This window comes from Aureobasidium subglaciale, assembly GCF_000721755.1.
Source record: "Aureobasidium subglaciale EXF-2481 unplaced genomic scaffold scaffold_6, whole genome shotgun sequence".
Lineage (NCBI taxonomy): Eukaryota > Fungi > Ascomycota > Dothideomycetes > Dothideales > Saccotheciaceae > Aureobasidium > Aureobasidium subglaciale.
This window is the reverse complement of record NW_013566989.1, coordinates 983,324-1,002,087: the sequence shown is the minus strand read 5'-3', so window position 1 is coordinate 1,002,087 and position 18,764 is coordinate 983,324. Positions and strand designations below refer to the sequence as shown.

The following is an 18,764-nucleotide window of genomic DNA, read 5'->3' as shown; positions in this document are numbered from 1 at the left end:
TTCGTAGCATGGATATTTTAGGAACTTTTCCATATTGATTTTTGGGGATATGCATATGCGGGCTCCTCTCTCTCACCGCTGTTTGTTGTGGCATTGTGTATATTGCACTATGATGGCGACGGACGAGTCTTGAGGTGGGCGATCGAGCATAGGGTTTCGTATGTAGTTCATTCATGCATTTTGATTACGTATACACTGCAGCGGAGGGAGGCCTGAATTCTGCTGCATATACAATATATCGTGCATGATGTCGATGGAGAAAATCTTGCATGCATTCTGTAGGCGACGTCTTGTGTCTCCGCGGCATGAGGACGTGTGGTGGTGGATGTAGAGACTGTTCGTGCTCGCAGAACGTACTAGTATGGTCGTGATGGTTATATCGACGGAGGTCAACTATGTTGCACGCGCCATCGCTGTGAGGGGTGTCCCTGACATGGTGACAAACACATATGCATGGCTGTGCTGAAACACGTCAAAGCCGCCAGTATGCTTGAGCCTCTAAAAAGCAATCAGGCGAATCCAGCTGTATGGCAAAGTGGCTGTGTATCTATCTGGGGGTCTCACGATACCTTATTGCTCATGTAGACGTGTCAGCAAAGAACACCCGGGCAACCATCAAGTCACTCGAATATGGACGAAGAGCGACCAAACACCCAGCACAGAAGCAAAACGATCAATATCCAGACACCCCGCTTCTACACCTCCACGAGTAGACACCGTAAAGGAGCAAACACGAACAGAAGGGAGGCATGGCAGCATTCGTCAATCAAATCAGAGGGAAGCCTAAACGTGATAATCTCGAGTCTCATAGTCGTGAACTAGGTGGCACGTGGAATGGCCGTTGCTGATACATGCTTTGATCTTGCTGGGTGTTGAAGATCGGCCGAGATGGCAAGATATGTAGAGGTGATGATACGGAAGATGCGATGAGCACTGACGCTATTTGGAGCGGATGTGGATGCGATGGGCTGTTGTGTAAAGCACGAGGAGTGTCGGAGCGGACGAGCAGCGATAAGTCCTCGTTGACCGGCGATGGTGCGATGAGAAAAAGGGTGGGAGAAGAAGCAATGAAGCTTGCAAAAGGTAAAGAATTGGAACGTCAAGTTGAGGATTTATGGCGGGAAGGAGCGAGCAAGTTAGCGCGGGAAACCAAACAACCATGTTTGGCTCGCATAGCCACGGATTCGATACACGAATTTGGTAGCAAGGCACGTTCGTTCAGACGACGCGCGTTGTACTGATGTGTTGTCATGTAGGCTTTGGAGTCTGAATTGGGCAAATGGTGATTGGTATTCAAAGCTTGATGCTTGCCTGACGGAAAAGGTCCATGTGGATGACTTTTCATTCGTGCATGACTTCTCAGGCAGCCATCTGTTCAAGCAACTACTCCCTCTTCCTTCTTCTTTGGCAAGTCCTTGGTGAGAGCCAAGTACGCAGCAGCCACCACAACGCTGCCGAATGTCACGCCAATAATTGCTCTGCCCCTTCTTCCCTGCTTGAGCTTCAGCTGCTCATCCTTACCCAAGATCTTGACTGCGTCCTTGAGGAAAGCATAGCTGAGTCCACTCCATGCTGTGGTACCGGCCACCAGGATCTGGAAATAGGTCATGAACTGAGCGAGGTCGAGCTTCTCCAGGCCAATGTCATGCATGACACCTAGGTGGTGGTTGTCCGCGGTGATGACTGGGTAGGCCAGTGTGGCACCGATGAGAAGCAACTGCAGAAGCGTGTTGTACTTGCTCATAGTGGTAGGGTGAACCTCTGCGGATGGCAGGGAGAAGTCCCAGTAGCGCTTGAAGGTCTTGGGCGCAGGGAGAGATGCATATCTCCAATACAGAGCAGCCACTGCAAGAGACACATCACGTCCCAGGATGAGAGTAGCCAAAGAGACTATAACACAGGGTCAGCCAAGACTCTACATATATCGTTAGGGACCGCTCACCTGGCAAGAGGCCATTCATGGATAAAGTAACAGTCAAGACAGTCATCAAGAACTTGTCAGCCATTGGGTCGATGACACTGCCTACAACAGTCTGCAGCTTGTACTTGCGGGCAATCCATCCATCTACCAAGTCGGTAATGCCTGCATAGGCGAACAGAGCAAGAGCCCAATTGTGCTGTTCATGCAATACCAGGTATCCGACAAAAGGCGCAGCGACCAAGCGAGTTGCGGTAAGGATGTTGGGGATATTATAGATCTGCTCGCGGGGTGTCAATGAGCGGACCTTGTCGCCGATGTTGTTTGCTTTCAGGTTTGCAGCATCGATGCTTTGAGAGATGGTTTTTTCCGTTCCCGGTGATGAAGGTCGTGATCGCTTTGATGTTTTGTCAGTCAACGTGCACTTCGAGATTCCGACACTTCTATGCTAATGAATACAAAGGCCCGAAGTCTTAGGCGATGGACCACGAAGGAGTAGTACACGTGCCATCGACACACAACGGCCCTACAATTCACGATAGACACGTTGGAGGAATCACGGCAAGACTTACGGGGTCTTTGTGGCCGCTTTCTGTTGGTGTTGAGTAGCGACGTCGGTCTGAGTTTGGCAGGGTGTACGAGCTACAGCCGCATTAATTAGATCACAGTACAGGCATAGCTTTGGACTTGGTCATGGGTTGAGAAATTACCCGGAGGAGGAGCTCAGGGCAAGGTTATACCGCGGAGTGTAGTGGTACTGCTGAATGGGCCGACGGAACGCGAAACGAGCGGAGCTTGCTGCTGGTGCTGATACGGATGGTGTTGCGACCGCGGCGTAGGCGCGGCCAAGGCACAGTAGAGGGACTGATCGACCACTCATGGCGGCGGATTTGGCAGCTGACAGCCTGCCCATTTTGCTGAGGTATGCCATCGACCACCGTCCATGGCTCGCAAATAATGTCTTATTTACCGCAGCTGTTGGTTGCGACATGTCGTTCGTTCGGCGCGCTTGCGAAAAAGGTCCGTTCACCCAAGGTACGACGGAAAAGAGATACCTAATCACATGAGAACGCCAACGCTCCGCGATGATCGTCATTTTGAAGACGCTGCAGATCCAAAGGTCCAAAGCGTTCGAGACAGCCTGTCATGCAAGGAAGATCATGGACCGGACGAGCAATAAATGCCGACACAAGGAAAAAAATCCAAATAGAAGTTGCAAACACTACAACGAACCGGAACTGTGCATGCACTGATTTGTGTTGACCAATATTGCGGCATTCCAGAGGCCCTCAGACGGAAACCCTGTCAAGGTATTTTACTGTAGGAAACGGGCAGATATTGTCTTCGGTGTCCTTTATGTCTTCTAAAAGAGCCAGGAACACACTTCAATGTTACGCAGGACGAAGCCACAAGTGTATCATCTAGATTAACCACTTATGAATGCTATCGGGCTATAATACACAAGATTTTGTCTGTCGAATGTTTGCCATTTTTAGTGATACAATGTAATGCTACTGAATGAATACACTACGAAAAATGCCCAACACTATCAGTAGCAACCACCTGTTGGTTCTTGTTTTTCAACTCTCGTAAAGTGCCGTGATGAAGAGAAAAAAAGAAAAGAAGAACCATGAACGCGCTACAACGCAAGATCGTCGAAGAAAGGGATGTCATTAAACGTGGCCAGGTTGCAGAGAAGACAATAGACGACTAAGTATAGCTGCTCACGGCAGGCTTTCCATCACTGTAATATTGTGCGCTCTGGACAGGAGGGGGGGCGTCGCTAGCGTGTCGGTAACTTTGGGGTGCACTGAGACCTCCAGGTGGCCCATAGCTTGGTGCACCGTAGCTTCCGCTGCTGGGCTGAGCGTGACTGCTGCCATATCCAGAAGCCATTCCGATACTGGGCATCTCCCCTTGCGAGCCAGTGCTCTGACTGGAGTACTGTCTGTAGCTCGACATGCTGCTAGACATACTGGGAAGATTGGAGCGTGGGGGGTAAGCATTCATCGATTGTGGTGGTGGGCCGATTGGCGGCGATCTCAGGCTTTGCTGTTGAGGTGAAGCACTTTGGTGAGAGCTCGTCTGGACACCATAGCTGGAAGGCTGGTACTGAGATGCTGTAGCCGTTTGCGTCGGTTGGTATTGCGATTGCGTTGCCACTGGAGTGGACGAAGTGGTCATACTGCTTGGGGGGCCATAACTCTGAGCAGGGGTTCTCATTGGTGACTGGTATTGCGATTGCATCGGCGGCATTGGAGGGTATGAATTGGTCGATGTTTGAGGAGTTGGGGCATCTGGACGGCTATAGTAGCTACCATAGCTTTGCTGTGAAGGTGCTGCACTGTATGACTGAGACCAAGAAGGAGAAGGTTGCGCCGTGGCTGGCAAGCTACCGTACACGCCTGCTCCAGTGGACACTGGTGCAGAACCATACATTGGATAACCAGGAGGCGCAGCATAGCTCTGACGCATCATGTATCCGGAAGGTGCCACCATGTTTGGGTAACCACCCATGTGAGGGTACGCGTGTCCGCTGTGATCAACGGCAAATTGATCCGACTCCTCGACTGGTGCGCGGAAGTTTTGCTTAAGGTAAAGCTCGGGACGAATTGCGATGCCGTTGAGGCGCGTGTCAACCAGAGGTCGCTGGAGCTTTCGCTGCTTGACGTCCTCCACGGTGTAGTAGGAGACCAGATGATGCGAGACGCCGTTCAAAGAGATGCTCATCGTCTTCTTGACGAGGCCATTGGGTCTAAAACCGTAGCTATCAACGAGTGAGCCAATGAGCTGGCGTTCCACCTCTTTATCACTGTCAGTCGTGCCAGCAGCGGCGGCTTTCGAATCCGGTTGGTTTGCGGGAGATGGAGGTGTAGGAGGCAGCCTATTGTATTCGGCAACTTCGTTTTCCTCAGAGTCACGGCGACCTTCAGGCTCTTGCGAAGATCGCTTGCGCTTCATTGCTCGCTTCTTCTCGCCGGGAGGAAAAGGCTTCTCTAGTTCGCGATAGATCAAGAAGTTTCCAAGGATGCGACTGGGACTCCAAGCGACACCATCTGTCCAACGCTTGATACCAGACGCGTTTTCCTCGTAAATGAAGACACTGCCACTTTTGATCAGACTTGCTCGCTCACGATCGTGAGGGCGACGGGGAACATGGTGCAGCTTGCCGCTGAGGCAGGCTTCAAAGAGGACAAGCCCGTCCATGCTGTTCTGGATGAAACCATGCCATGTAGGCTGGAGTGGGCCAGAACCAGAGCCACTGCCACTCATTGTAGTCGACGGAGGCAGTAAGCTTGAAGGCTGAGGTTGATATAGAGGTCAACAGTTGCTGACAAGGTTGCAGCAGGCAAGAATGAGAGTAAAATCAAATCCAGAATTGGATTCAAAGACCTTGTTTACTTTCTGGTCTTGTTGGTGTCAGCGAGTGTGAGGTAGGCAAAAGCGACTCGATACACGGATGAGAAATAATTTGCTCAAGAGAAACAGGCGGGGTAAGAGGAATGATTCAACGGATCAACAATGTTTCGACCAAGGTCCACAGGCAGATGATATAGTTTGAGAGAGAAGAGTAGGGACAGGGGAATAGAGCGGTGGTGGTGCGAGCCAATCTATGATGAATGAGGGGAAGGGAACGGTGATAGCATATTGGAAAGAGACAGGCTGGGAGCACGGATTGCATTGGGGAAAATGCGCTAGGCTCGTAGAAGGGCAACGCGTTGGAATAGACTTTACACTTACCGGCAAGTAAAGTTAACCACTGTTTTTCGAGTCGAGTAACTAATGCAATTGCAACCGACTGTGACCTTCCAATATTCTGGATTCGCGTCAGTTATCGAGTGGGTATGCTGGGGGTTGAGACATAAATTTGACTCACCGTTTTCTTAGCAAGGCTTCGATCTTTGTGGTTCGGGGTCAAGATCTCGGATGCCAAAGGTCGACCAAATAACAGCTCAAGCCTCGACGATGTCGGGAGGGGTTGGTTCGTCAATCCAGTGGTTCTTGGTTATGAGCTATGTCTGTGTCCGCGGGATCGGGTAGCGCTGATGATGCGAGCGCACAGAGCTGTGTGTCAAGTCAATTGAGTGTTCAGGAACCTGTTTTGGAATTACAGATTGGACCCTACCTGTATGGGTGTGGACGAGCAAGCAGGGCAATTTGTTAAGATTGACTTTGAAAGCACAGCTTGGGCAGTACTGGATTGATGATCACGCTGGCAAGGTATGATCGGGCCGAGGATAGATCAGGATAGAAACAAATGATCAGAAGTCGAGAGTTGATGGGTGAACCAATGATTGGGCACCGACAGAACGATCTGAGTTTGGACCGGACAATGGCGTGCGGCGGGAGTGCGTACGAACAGACTTCGACTTTGAGGGGTTAAGATTTTGGATGGTGAAGATTGACTCTCGGCGGGGAAGGATGTGACAAGAGTAAGAAACGATATGCTGAGCGGCTGCAGATTTGATGAAAATCACAATGGATAGCTGCACGGAAAGGCCGCCTTTTAGCAAGAGGGGAAGTAGCGACGCAGCGACGCTCTGGTTCAGGGAAGATGCGAGAGCCGGTGACGATCGTGTGTGCTTGGCTTCGGCGGGACTATTTGCAAATCGAGAGAGAAGAGGTCAGAGACACAAACCAGAAAAACGGTCGACTTGACAGCAGGCACAGATGTCTTTAATTGAATTAGAATTGTGCCAGTCAAGCGGGAGTGGTTCGGAGCTAGCATCGGCGGTTCTTGATGAGAAAGAGAAAATCTGTCAGGGCGACCCCAGAAGGGGTGTGAAGCCGCTCGTTTGCTGACTGGACGGAGCATCTCCCTAGTCTAGCGGATGCCCATCCTTTCTGGGCAAGGGCATACAGTAGCGCGGGAACCCGATCACTGCAGCGAATTTTGCTATGATGATGACCTGCAGAGACAGTCCCAGGGGACCCAGCCGCCCGGTCAAGGTCCAGCCCATAGCTGGAAGGGAAGACTCCAACACCCAATTCACTTGTCCTTTCGCAAACGAGCGATGCGCATACTGGTCCAACTACAATGGACCCCTTCTAAGAGCATGCATACTCTCGCTCATCTCCAAATGCCCTCTCAAGTGCACTACATACCGCAATGGCTGACATGTTGACTCGTATGATGGCGAGCCGGTCGAGCGCTTCCCAAAAGCAATACGACACGTCCACTTATCCGTGTTCTGAAACTGCGAAGCGGCGACTGAGGGTAAATGGTGGTCGGTCCTGGTCTTAGCTCGGATTTCTGCTACGGCAAGCCGCTCATTGGACGACGATCAAGCGGCGCCGCCTGTACCAATGGCACGTGCTAGGCGGACTTGAATGACCCGACATCCTCTACCTGGACGAGCGACTCGGATGACCTCCGCGGCACGCTCAAGCGTGGGATGCTCGACACAGCCACAAGTCCATATTCAATATTACATCTCTCGCGCCCGACGCGTGCCTTTCGAGGTACTTGCGAGATACACGTAAATGCCAGTCTAGCCACGACTGAATGCACAGTAGACGGGCGATCTGATTGGTTGCGTCACAGTCTGCCCTAGACGACGCAACTGCCACTAGGATACACTAGAGCGAAGTGGCCGTGTGCCATGTGCCATGCGAGCCGACCCCAGCGTTCTCTACTAACCCAAGATGGTGCCTCGGCATGCGGACTTGACCTTTACGCACCCTCGTCCCGATCGCGAATTTAATCATCACTCCAAGGCCGATACTAGCGCGAAATTTATGATAACTCATCACCGTGATTTGGCTCTCTGCAGGTTCGGGTGAGGGGTATGCTCGGTATGTCCCATGCTTGAAACTAGTACGAATGGCAGGATTTGTAGGATTCAAACGGAGCATGCTCCGCGAAGAGGTCATTATTGCAGCGATTGTCTCAAAGTATCCCATCGATCTGCCAAATACTACGACCTCGACCGTGCCATGATGATGTCCTGCAGGCACATCTGTGCCATTGAAGTCCCGATCATGAGCATTCCTAAATTTCCATTGCAAATTGAAGGCTTGTAAACCTGCAGGAAAACTCTTCCAAACACGCGAGCCTTGTCATGTAAGGTCGATCGGCGGCAGGTCCAAAAAGGGGAAAGCTTTCGCAAAGTCGCAGCGCCACTTCTAGAGGGACAGGCAAACGGACTCGCAATTTCGTGAGACGGATCTGCTTGCTCTACGTCAACGTGATACAGAATCGTGGCCTGTTTAGGCAGAGCTATTTGCGCAATGATGCGACAATCATTCCGTTGCGCGCTGGATTGCACGATAGCAGATGGCGTGAAAGCCAAGGTGTGAGTGAAGTTAAAAGCTCAGGACATAAGTTCGTACCAGCACAATGGATACAGTCTTTCTAGAAGACGCCCATTTGATGATAGTCGAAAGTCAATATGACGAGTGTGGTCGTACGCATCGAGCAGCTCGCAGGTCATCAATTCTGCTAGAACACTTTGCCCGATGGCGGCGCGATATCTGCTTGTTATGACTTCATTCGCATTCCGATTTGTGAACGACGATTCAACACGAAGAATGTCACCCCTCGAACCATTCCGGGGTTGCCTGAGTCCTGTGGTATTTGTGTCGACCACGTGGACTAAGACCAATGATCGACAGGAGAGATCTGGAGTGGCAGCCTTACCGCATGTGCCATTAGAGTTCGAGAGATGGGCAGAGCAGCTAATCACTCTTCTCGGAGAGTGCCGACCACCAAAGTGTCTACCTACACGCTGTATACACTAGGTGCTCGTGCAGCTCTGCTACAGGCAAGATACTGTCCGCCGATTCAAAGCGCTAACGGCGCCGCGCATGAGTCTCTCGAACGCCTGGCAAGCAAGCTAGAAGACGGATAGGCCGTTGCAAAATCCTGCTCGCACAAAAGCGAGTTTGCAACGCACGGTGGTGCGTCATGAGGTATTCTTCGTTAAACCGGGGGGAACTCACTGATCATGCGATGGGAACATTAAGCATGATCGCAGCCGAAACGCAAATACTACTCGGGAACATGTGTGTACATGGCTATGTACGTACGTATCTTGTGTTGAACTTGATTCTCGGATAGTAATAGAGAAGCCCAGATTGAATGGATTGAGACATTTATTCGATCTTCCACGGGTTCACGGAGTACACACAGATCTCGGCCGGAGGAACACGGTCCCTCTAGTTCATGTTTTGATCAACGAATCACTAATCACATTTTGGCGACCTCCCTCTTCTGTACAATGCAAGTTCGTGGCCCAAACGTTGTTACTTCCTTGCAAAGCGCACCGTCCCTTGAACCAAATCTGGCGTGCAGATGGCGCGTGGCCTTTAGGGTCAGGATGCCGAAGGTGAAAATCCGCGCCGACTCCGGCGCAGCGAACGGCCGCCGTCAACCTTGTTAAGTTGCGCACACCGCGGGTTGCCGGTCTAAGGATGGAGAGTTTGCTCGGTCCGGCATGCCTACTCGTCCTGTCTCACAACACTTCTTCCTCTATACCGCTTTTGGCATTTCCGCACAACGTCCGCAGTGCTTCAGATTGATCTTACTCTTCGCCGCTTATCTTCCAGAAATCGCAGCGCCTCTCCGGGAACCCGTTGCGCTGGCTAGTGGCACATATGTTTCTCCTCACCATATCAAGTACAAGACTACCACTCAAGAGTGACTTTTGCTAACAGCGTTCAGACGTCGACTGGCGCAATCTCAGCGCGAAGAAGCTCAGCGTCGGTGAAACTCAAGCAGCGCTGGCCAGCCCCATTACGAGGCCCGCCAAACCAGGTCCATCTGCGACCCCTAAAAGTCATCAAAGCAGGCCGCGGGGATGCACAGGATCATCTTGCCCCAAGGCCTTCGATAGCCGCCGCCTGACTTCTCGTTGTCTTTCCTTGCGATGGCACCGCCTCCGCACAAGTCTTCCGGTTCGAGCGCCGTTGAGTATCGCGGTACCGCCCGGCTGTGGTATGAATTGTCCGCAACATGTCATCTAGTCACCACCACTGGCTGTGACAACACACGAGCCATCCGGTCTACCACTATCGTCTCTTCACAGCCTCGTACAGATGTGAGTCGTCTTCAGTCTTTGCTTGACTCGGTCACGCGCCAGCAATATCCATGTGATCGCCGGCCTCAGACACACGGTCGGCCAAGTCTCCGACTGATCGCTTCCATATCCTGGCATTTGGTGCAATCCGTTTCTGTTGCGTCCAAAGGCTACTCAGAGTAACTTGTCCTTTTGACTTCGATATCACGTGCAACGACCGTCTTGCCATGAATTAGCTCTCGGTTTTCTCGCATTCACCATCCAGGACAAACTCAAAGATCTTGTGAGTTGTCTCTGACAGTTGCCAAATTCCCTGGTCGCAATTTGGGTTGTTGCAAACACTCGTCTTTGCTCAGGGTTGCTTTTGATGTTCCCAGATCACGAGGCTTGTGCTGATGCCTACTCAACCCCGGCAGCTTGTGCTCAGTTTGGGTTTCAACACTCTGAGAAACTTTACGCCTAATGCGCTGCGCCACTGGTAGAAGGCTCACCGTATGACTTTACAAGCAGATCACTTCTACATGATGGAATCATGATCATTGGGGCTTGATGTTCTGCCAATCACAGGATATCTGTTTCGTGGACCTGTGAGTACGCACGTACTTGCTGAATATCCTGCATCCGACGAGCCCTGATTCATCCACAAAGAGGAAAAAAAGTGCTGGGGAAAAGGAAACTCTCCCTGGCATGTCGCCAGCGCGCTTAGACCTGGTACCGTTCGCTCATCTGGTTGCGCAATGTTACGAGGCGGGAGGGGGTGAGGTTGCAGCTTGGTGAGGCTCTTTTGCAATTAGTGCAGTGCGTCGTGGCCCCTTCCTTTGGTTCCTCGTATCGTCTCAAGCTGCCAGTATCGTCGGTCCCCTAGAAGCTGCTGCATCAGCTGGCCGGTCAGCTCGGGCGCGCGCAGAGTTGATTTACGGTCCTGCCGTCAACGGCCACGATGCTGCCCAAATTGGTTTGTGGTGGCGCGAGCAAGCAATTATTGGCGCCGTAGAGGGCTTTCGGTGGCACTGGCAAATGAGAAGGACACGAGCTCAACGATCAGTTCACTTACGATGCAAGTCACGCCGATGCATTGACGCCTCCGAAAAGGCAGTTACAGTGCAGTCCTCCGAGGACGAAGGTATGCTATGGATAGCGATGAGGACACACATTGCAGACTGATGTACAGACATTGATCTCGCTTGCTCGAGCATCAATCATATGCATGTACATGCAAGAGCCGCGAGTGACCGTCAGTTGCCTACGAGGCTGCGACGCGAACTTTTTGATTGCAAAACGGTCTCTTTCAGAGCAATTACTGCTTCGCTTGAAGGACCTCGAAGCGGTCAGAGACGGGGTTCATGTCGCTATTAGGTTGGACCTTCCAGGTCCCTACGATCACGAAGGGTGCAGTGGTTCTTGCGACCGTCATCACACGCAATCCTTGCATCTGTTCTGTGACTTGGGTCTCTGCGGAAGGAAAGGGGACTACACCATGATGACGTGTACGGGAGTCGAGCGGACAGATCAGTAACACCACGTCGCTTGTTCGATCTCACTGTCGCCGTGGAGGGCTCTAGCAGTCTAGTGGATATTATGGCTCAATGGCTCAATATTGGACCTTGAGTATGCATACACAGCAACGCACGCTTTGCTTTTAGCGCGAGCAATGCTGTAGCAGCCAGGATGTTGGGATGAAAAGACTCTCCGACTCCGCAAGGTGCCGATCCTTATCATCGTCGCGGATCAGAACTTGGTCAGCTCATCCAACCACCCTCGTCGGAGGTCGTATCAGGAAGTGTCGAAATATTGGTATGCCTGATCAGCAGCTGAAGTCTACAACTGACTCGTGGGTTAAGCTGCAGTTTCGCACATGCACTGCCCAAGCGCCCATGGGGATCAAGAAGTAACTTGTCAGTCTCGCCGACGGCGCAATGTATCGGCGGCGACGGGCGAGCAAAGCTTAATGTTCAACACCCTGGTCGAGGTTTACGGCTCCTTTTCCCTATGGCAGTTGACTCCTTCTGATGAGAGCTTGATAGATTGAACGCAAGGGACCAGTCGGCCTGCAGAGTGTAGTCGCGAGTCAATCTTGAGGCTCCGAGTCTCTGGGCTGTGCTGGCTCATTCGTGTTTCATGGTTCCCTACGTCTCTCTCCACACGTTCATTTCGCAATGTCTGGGGGCAGGGCATCGAGACTTGTTCTTGCCAGACAAAGGCTTGGTCTACACCTCATGTCTCGTGCTCCTTGACGGCTCGTTGTATTTTCTCTATCAGGGTCTTGCTGCACAACGCTGGAGGCGGATCAAACCTCTTCCGAATGGCTTGTGTAAGCGACCCTTTTTTTTGCGCGCGACGGTTGCCAGTCTCGAACAGCAGCTCAGGGCTGTGCAACTGCTACGGCCGAAAACTCGTCTTCACAATCCTCCACGGAGAATGTGGACTCTGCTCGTTTCAATATTTCCATCAAGCTAAAGGGTTTGATCCCGTGTATTTCTGGCTTACAATGATCATCTGCGGCTGTAGAGAAGACAGCCAAGATGGACAGAAGGCTCGAGGAGCGGCAGAGTGCCAAAAAAATGGTTTGGACAGGGTCCCCCGATACTCCGCAGAGCATGCCTCAGGCACAAACACATCCTCAAACTTTCTCCATGTTCACAAACTCAAGATAAACCAGACAAACTTCACTGCCCCTTGCAGCGAGCGCGACGGTGAAACTTAAGGACCTTAGATCTCATCTTTATATAGTGTTTTCATCCTTTACCTTATACCCAAGCACCCACCACCGGTTCGGGGCGAAGTGCGAAAGGATATACCTTCTCGGTCCTATAACACCGAAAGTATGGCCTTTACGGCAACCACGTACCGAAACTCTGGCCTGAATAATCTTTCCAAGCCCATGTCGCTGGGACGAAAGGGTAAGAAACGAAATCGATTTATGTTTTTAAGGATATGTCAAGGCTGACTCTTATACATAAGCGCGCGTCTACTTTCTGAAGCAAGTTTTGTAAGAAATAGAGTCAGGAAGGTTTTTGGCTTTGGACCTGTCGAGAACTAAAACCAACATGCTGGGTACAAGATGGACTACTGTCGCCACTTGCTGGATGTATGGCCTCCTTGATCCCAGGAGCTGGCCTCTATACCACAGATGTCGGTTGAAGGTGAACGAAGGATGCAACGAACCTGGGCCTGTACTTCGTGGCCCACATTGAGACGTTTCTCCAAAGCGACGTGTCACAGCCGCAAGGATGTGCAGACTTGCATGTTGTCAAAGCAGAGCTGGTAGGTGTCTTGCGAGGCGTGTGGGTAGGAGTACCAACGAGCACCCGTATAAGGTCGTGTCGTCTGGCGTGTTGCAGCAGGCTCAATAATGCCATGTCTGTACAGACCTACAGTCCTTCTCGATGTGTTTGATCCAGCAATCAACATCTCTTCAACCCTTGATAGCCAACAACTTGTTCAAAACATCCTCCGCCGAGCCTTCAATCTTCTGCTTCTCAAGCGGCGTCATCTTCTTCAAGACATATCTCGCAACATCATCCGGCGCCCTGCTAACCGGTCTCCCAATGCCCACACCCACCCTCACAAACTTGACACCCGCCAGACTCGACAAACAGCTTTTCAACCCATTGTGTCCCCTCGCTGACAAGCCCTCTTTATCCCGTATCGTCACACTGCCCAATGGCTTTTCCAACTCGTCATGCACAACCACAAGGCGTCCTTGCATATTGTTCTCGCGTGCCCATGTGCGATAAGCAGCACTAACGCCTTTTCCGCTCTCGTTCATGAAGCCGGGGGATTGCCATAACGTCCATGGGACTTCTGGGTCATAGGAGCGTGTGAGGGAGCCATTGCCATAGGAGCGATCTTTTGTGAACTGGCCTGCTTGGAGGAGTGTCGCAAGGGCGGCTACGACATTGTGACCTGCACTGTGAAGGGTGTTTGCGTATGCCGCGCCCGGGTTACCAAGACTGCAGATGAGCAGTGGGAGGGAAGTCATGTCGTTGTCGTCGTTTACTGCCGTGGACAGTGGAGTGTCGACGCGAGAAGGAGGGCTTTGTTGTTGTTTTGCCCGGCGATTTTTCTTCTTTTTCGGTGTCGATGGCTTTGAAGATGCGCTTGCGACTGAGATTGGCGAGTCTGCTCGTACCGATGGGGTTGGCGTGGCTGTTGCGACGGCTTCTTGTCGTGAATCGGTGGGTTGCGATTTCCACTCAGAAATCGTGTCGCGAGAGATCGGCGGTGATGTCATTTTCGATATTTTTGGGAAGTGGCTCTCTTTTCGAAATGTCGAGGACTTTTACTCTTTCTCTTATGACGATGGTCGAGGTGCAGAATCGAGGGCTTATGTACTCGATGAGAATGAATGAGTCTTTGTACTACATCATCGTTGTTGTTGGTTGAGTCACCGTAGTCCCTATTCGGTTTTGCGGTCTCACGCTTTGTTCTCTCATGGCCACACTGGGAACTCGCTATTCGGACTATGAGCTGTTGTTTGGAAGATGGCTCTTTACTGTCATCCGAAGAGATCTTACGCCTTTGCTACGGGGTGAGGTGTCAAGACTAGTGTCGGTCAACCCAATGTTCCTCATAGTCAATACATGTTTTCTGCAAAGTGACTTTGCTGCTCGGTGACACCCTGTCTGTCTACACATTGTGGAACCAAGCAACCAGATTTGCGCGGACCCTAAGATTGGACATATTAGAAACCCCTATGATCGTAATCATATATATCAATCTTCTGGGCCTACCATAGACTACTTACCCCAAAAATCTACGTAACTTTGAGCTTAGTGTCCCATACATAGTGTCTCGAGTGGGCTTCGAAATTCGAGCATTGGAAATGATATATTTGTCCATGGCAGCACCAAAATCCATCTGATCAATACAATATACCCAAGGGGAGCACCTGAGTACATAAAGATCTATGTGAGGGAGTTTGAAACCACCAGAGGTGGCAGTGAGCGAATTATCGCGATATGTATCCGTGCATCACTTGTTACGGGGACCACCCTGTCCATGGTACCACTATCTGAAACACTCGAGCTCGGTGCATTTATATCGTATCTCGTACGAATAGTCCATGCCAACATAAGTGACTGCTTCGGTATTGGCATGTTTGCGCAAGGGCCTCGTCACCTCTTCCTTCTCTTGCTAACCAGTCCTCTTTGACACTATCCTGCATGCTTTGTCCTCAATCTATTTAGTCTGAGCTTATCTGATAAAACTCCCATGGATGAGTCTCAAGATGACAACCAAGATACCCCCCCTTCAACCTGATCATCTCAGCATCCTCAGAATCCAAAGCCTCAGGGCGAGTAGATCTGCCTCTAAAGTGACCGTGTAGACTGAACCGAGAAAGAAGCTGCCGAAAAGCGTCTCGTTCAGCGACACCGAGAGACTTGGTCCTGTGCTGCTGCATGATTCCCATCACGCCCTTTTCCATGTTTGTCTGCCAGATCCGCACACAAGCGTCTGTCTCTGCATCTGTTCTTGAGGCTGTGACAGTAGCTTTGTCGTCCGTGATCTCGAGATCCCAGTGACAGCGCTTCGAGAAAGGACTTGTACCATGAGAGCAAGGGGCGCAGAAATTGAGATGTCTGAGGCTGAAGTGCATGCCAGCAGCGGCACAAGCATCCAGATAGAGACGAGTGCTGACAGAGAGCAAAGGAGTCTGGGTGACGGAAAAGTCAAACCCACCGCCAGGTTTATCACCTGTCCAGCGAAACTCAAGTTTTGGACCACGTAACCCATGACTTCGCCGAAGATCTCTTTACACGCAAGAGCCATCGATGGGGTAGGTATGCGGAAGGTGTAAAGGTTGAGGGTACCGGCGCATGGCATATCTTGGACCACAAGATCGTAGATCAGATTGCGCGCTTCACCGGGCAGATCCAGGAAGCCATGTTTGGAAGGGTCGTAGGTCGGAATGGGTTGTTGTTTATTCCTCTTAGCTCTGATCAGCGCTACCTGCGCTCCCGACTTGGATCGTGTGTATCTTGGTCTTGACTGCGTAGAGGACTGGACTGGCGAGGGCGCCATAGCCTAGCCTTATCAGCGAGTGTTGTGTGGTATCGAAGATGAAGTGCCAAGTACCAGTTGAGGTTGACAGGCAGTACTTCGAGTGTTGTATCGTCTCATGGTTATTGCCTAGATACTCAAGGCGCAATGTATGTTGAGTGTAGATCACGTGCGATAGTTGCAGTGCATTATGGGCGGGTCCTGTGTTTGGTGTGAGATCCGACAACGCACTTAAGACAATGCTCGGAATTTCCTATAGTCGTGTACGAATGACGGTCTGGATGTGAGGTGAATATCATGCTGTTTTCCCGTTGAATGGGCACACGTAGAGCTCGACATTGTGCAGGAAATTAAGAGGATGTTGACAATATACCATAGTCGCAGAAGCACGACTGGTTTCACGTCTAGCACATATCATGTGCTCTGTGTTCGTCGAACTAAGACAACCAAGGTCCGGCGTCGTGTACTCATCTCGAATAGTGGGTTTGCTTACCACAGTCCTACGACGAGGGTCAGGTCGACTGTTGCGATTTGTGTAGTCACCCTTGACATAGCAACAACGATACATCGACCATGGTCAACTATGACGTGACAACCATGATATCTGGAGTACATCGACCAGGGATACATCAGCCATAGGCGACTATGCTGTGTCGACCTTGATACATCGACCAGTCTCGAGGCCATGTCGCTCAGTAAATCTCTTTCATGACTAGAACTTGATGGTCCGAATGATCGTCCTGTCCGATTTACACAGAACGCATACTCAAGAGTGGTGTCCGGCAACCAAACAAATCATGTAGGTTGAGCTTGACATGCACATGACTACACCGATAGCCTGTTTACGAGTTGAGTGTAGAAGCAATGCTAGAGTCTGGTTATTGCTAGACCTGGCGACACATTGCCATCAACGGCGAATGTCTCAAGGTGATTCGAAATGAGGTCCTCGTGTTTCGCTAAACGTGATATTAGATTTGATTGCACATTCCGGAAGTTGGGTGTGAGAATTCAACGGTCTTGGCTTCACGATGGTTTGATGAGAAGTCGTCAAAATACCAAAAGCTGACTGTAGCAACAAACGACACTCAGGACAAAGCGTTCGAGTCTGCCGCCAGAGCATAGGACACCCGACAGCCATACGTGTGAAGATACCCCTGAAGATGACTACACGGTCAGCATGTAGATCACCACAGCTGGCGGTCAGTCTTGCACAATGCAATTCACAGATGGACTCTGGCAAAGTAGAAGAGGTGTACACAAACTCTTTCATTGTTGTACCATCAGCGTACCTATCTTCTCATCATATAACCTCCAACAGTCTAAATAGGCTCAACTTTCCAACAACACTGCGATTCTTGATTATGAATTTCCACACTGCCAGTAGATTATCTGGCGTGAGTCGTGTTTCCCGTAAGACAAAGCTGCTCTGACAAAAGACAGGAAGCCAGTCAATTAAGGACAGGCTTCACACAAGTATCCTTGGTCCAGTATGCCATTGTTGCAACGACGAATTTACTGGGTCTTGCTAGTCTCAACACCAGCGGGGCTCTGGAAGAAGCGACCGAAGAGGGGGCTGAGGAGGGAGTTGAAGACGATCTTGGCACCACTGTTTCATGTCAGATAAGGCTAATGAGTAGTGGAAAGATGGTCGATGACTTACCCAGTCTGGGGAAGGGACATCCAGAGGACGAGGATGAACTTGAAGGTGTAGTAGAAGGCTAGAAGCATGTTAGCGAAACGGGAACGAGCTGCAGGGGAGCGGGCGGGAAAACGCACGGAACCAGTAGACGGCGTTGACGGCGCTCTCGAGAACAGTCAAGAAGGCGTAAGTGACCCAGTAGGTCAACCAGTGGGTGTCATCGGCCTTGGTGGAGCTGAAGAGAGCCTCGAGCGAGTAGTAACCGGGGATGATGAAGCCGGCAAAGTTGACGAGGAACTCGCCAGCGATGTTGAAGAAGATGAGGAAGAAGTAGAGGGCACCAAGACCGAGAATAACGTAGACCTTGGGGACGGAGCTCTGCTGCTCAAAGTTGTTGAGGGCAGGGTACTTGGACAGCTGTAGATAAGAGTGTCAGCGCGTAACTAATGGGCACGTGGAGCTCTAGAAACACCTACCTCCTTGTCGAGCTGCGAGATGTGCTGCTGGGCGCGTTCCTGGAAAGACATATTGTATGACGGTTTGAAATAAGGCTATGCAAACGGCAAGTAAATGAAATTGGTGGTCGAAGGCAGAGTTGGATGATGGTTTAGGGGAGAGAAAGGTTCGAGGCCAGGAGAGACGAAAGCTCCGAAAATACTCGTACGTCACCCACACCCGCTCCTTCCCAGTCGGCAAAACTTTGGCTTTTGTTTCCGCTGCTTCCCCATGTAGAAAGTTTGTCACTATGCTCTTTAGTCGCGTGTGCGTTGAGAAGTACGTGAGCTGTATAGCTGCGTGGTTTATCTAGAGTGGGCAGAAGATGAAGCCATACTACACTCTTACAAGATTTATAAGAGAGAGGAATACCGCCTTTACAGGTGCGGGCGTGACAGACTCCAGCATACGAACAGAGAGGTCGGGAAATGTGCCTTTACCTTCAGCCGGCCACCCGCCAACCCAAGCGAAAAACGGTTTAAGAAGGAACGTTGGAGGAGGATTACTGCATACAGCAACAGCCAATTTCTGAGAAATTGACCCTCATCATCCATCGGCTTCTAAGCAAACAAGCTAAAACACACATCGTTGTCTATGGGAGGCATCTAGAGTGGCATCCAGACGGTGACGTACTTTGCGGGCTGTGATTGGCCGAGGCGTTCATTGGCTGGCTCTCCGGTTGCTCCTTCTG

General features: G+C 51.0%; 5 protein-coding genes across 5 annotated transcripts; all 5 read right to left on the bottom strand.

The window, feature by feature from the left end:
* Nucleotides 1–1,020: 1,020 nt before the first annotated feature.
* Nucleotides 1,021–2,831, bottom strand: AUEXF2481DRAFT_705628 (uncharacterized protein; the record flags this gene model as incomplete). Its single annotated transcript, XM_013490179.1, has 4 exons — nt 1,021–1,890; nt 1,943–2,366; nt 2,491–2,560; nt 2,629–2,831. 4 exons carry the CDS (start codon nt 2,829–2,831, stop codon nt 1,376–1,378), a joined length of 1,212 nt encoding a protein of 403 aa, XP_013345633.1. The 3' UTR covers nt 1,021–1,375.
* Nucleotides 2,832–3,223: 392 nt separating this feature from the next.
* Nucleotides 3,224–5,191, bottom strand: AUEXF2481DRAFT_46581 (uncharacterized protein; the record flags this gene model as incomplete). Its single annotated transcript, XM_013490008.1, has 2 exons — nt 3,224–3,301; nt 4,448–5,191. 2 exons carry the CDS (start codon nt 5,189–5,191, stop codon nt 3,224–3,226), a joined length of 822 nt encoding a protein of 273 aa, XP_013345462.1.
* Nucleotides 5,192–12,897: 7,706 nt separating this feature from the next.
* Nucleotides 12,898–14,257, bottom strand: AUEXF2481DRAFT_38545 (uncharacterized protein). Its single transcript, XM_013489991.1, has one exon. The coding sequence runs from the start codon at nt 14,168–14,170 to the stop codon at nt 13,352–13,354; it is 819 nt and encodes a 272-aa protein (XP_013345445.1). The 5' UTR covers nt 14,171–14,257; the 3' UTR covers nt 12,898–13,351.
* A 646-nt stretch (nt 14,258–14,903) lies between these two features.
* AUEXF2481DRAFT_38544 (uncharacterized protein) lies at nt 14,904–16,072 on the bottom strand. The gene has a single exon (XM_013489990.1). The coding sequence runs from the start codon at nt 15,958–15,960 to the stop codon at nt 15,349–15,351; it is 612 nt and encodes a 203-aa protein (XP_013345444.1). The 5' UTR covers nt 15,961–16,072; the 3' UTR covers nt 14,904–15,348.
* A 1,379-nt stretch (nt 16,073–17,451) lies between these two features.
* On the bottom strand, nt 17,452–18,105 carry AUEXF2481DRAFT_64037 (uncharacterized protein; the record flags this gene model as incomplete). The annotated part of the gene is made up of 4 exons (XM_013490030.1): nt 17,452–17,545; nt 17,600–17,657; nt 17,716–17,995; nt 18,055–18,105. The coding sequence occupies 4 exons, from the start codon at nt 18,103–18,105 to the stop codon at nt 17,452–17,454; spliced, it is 483 nt and encodes a 160-aa protein (XP_013345484.1).
* Between the last annotated feature and the right edge of the window lie 659 nt (nt 18,106–18,764).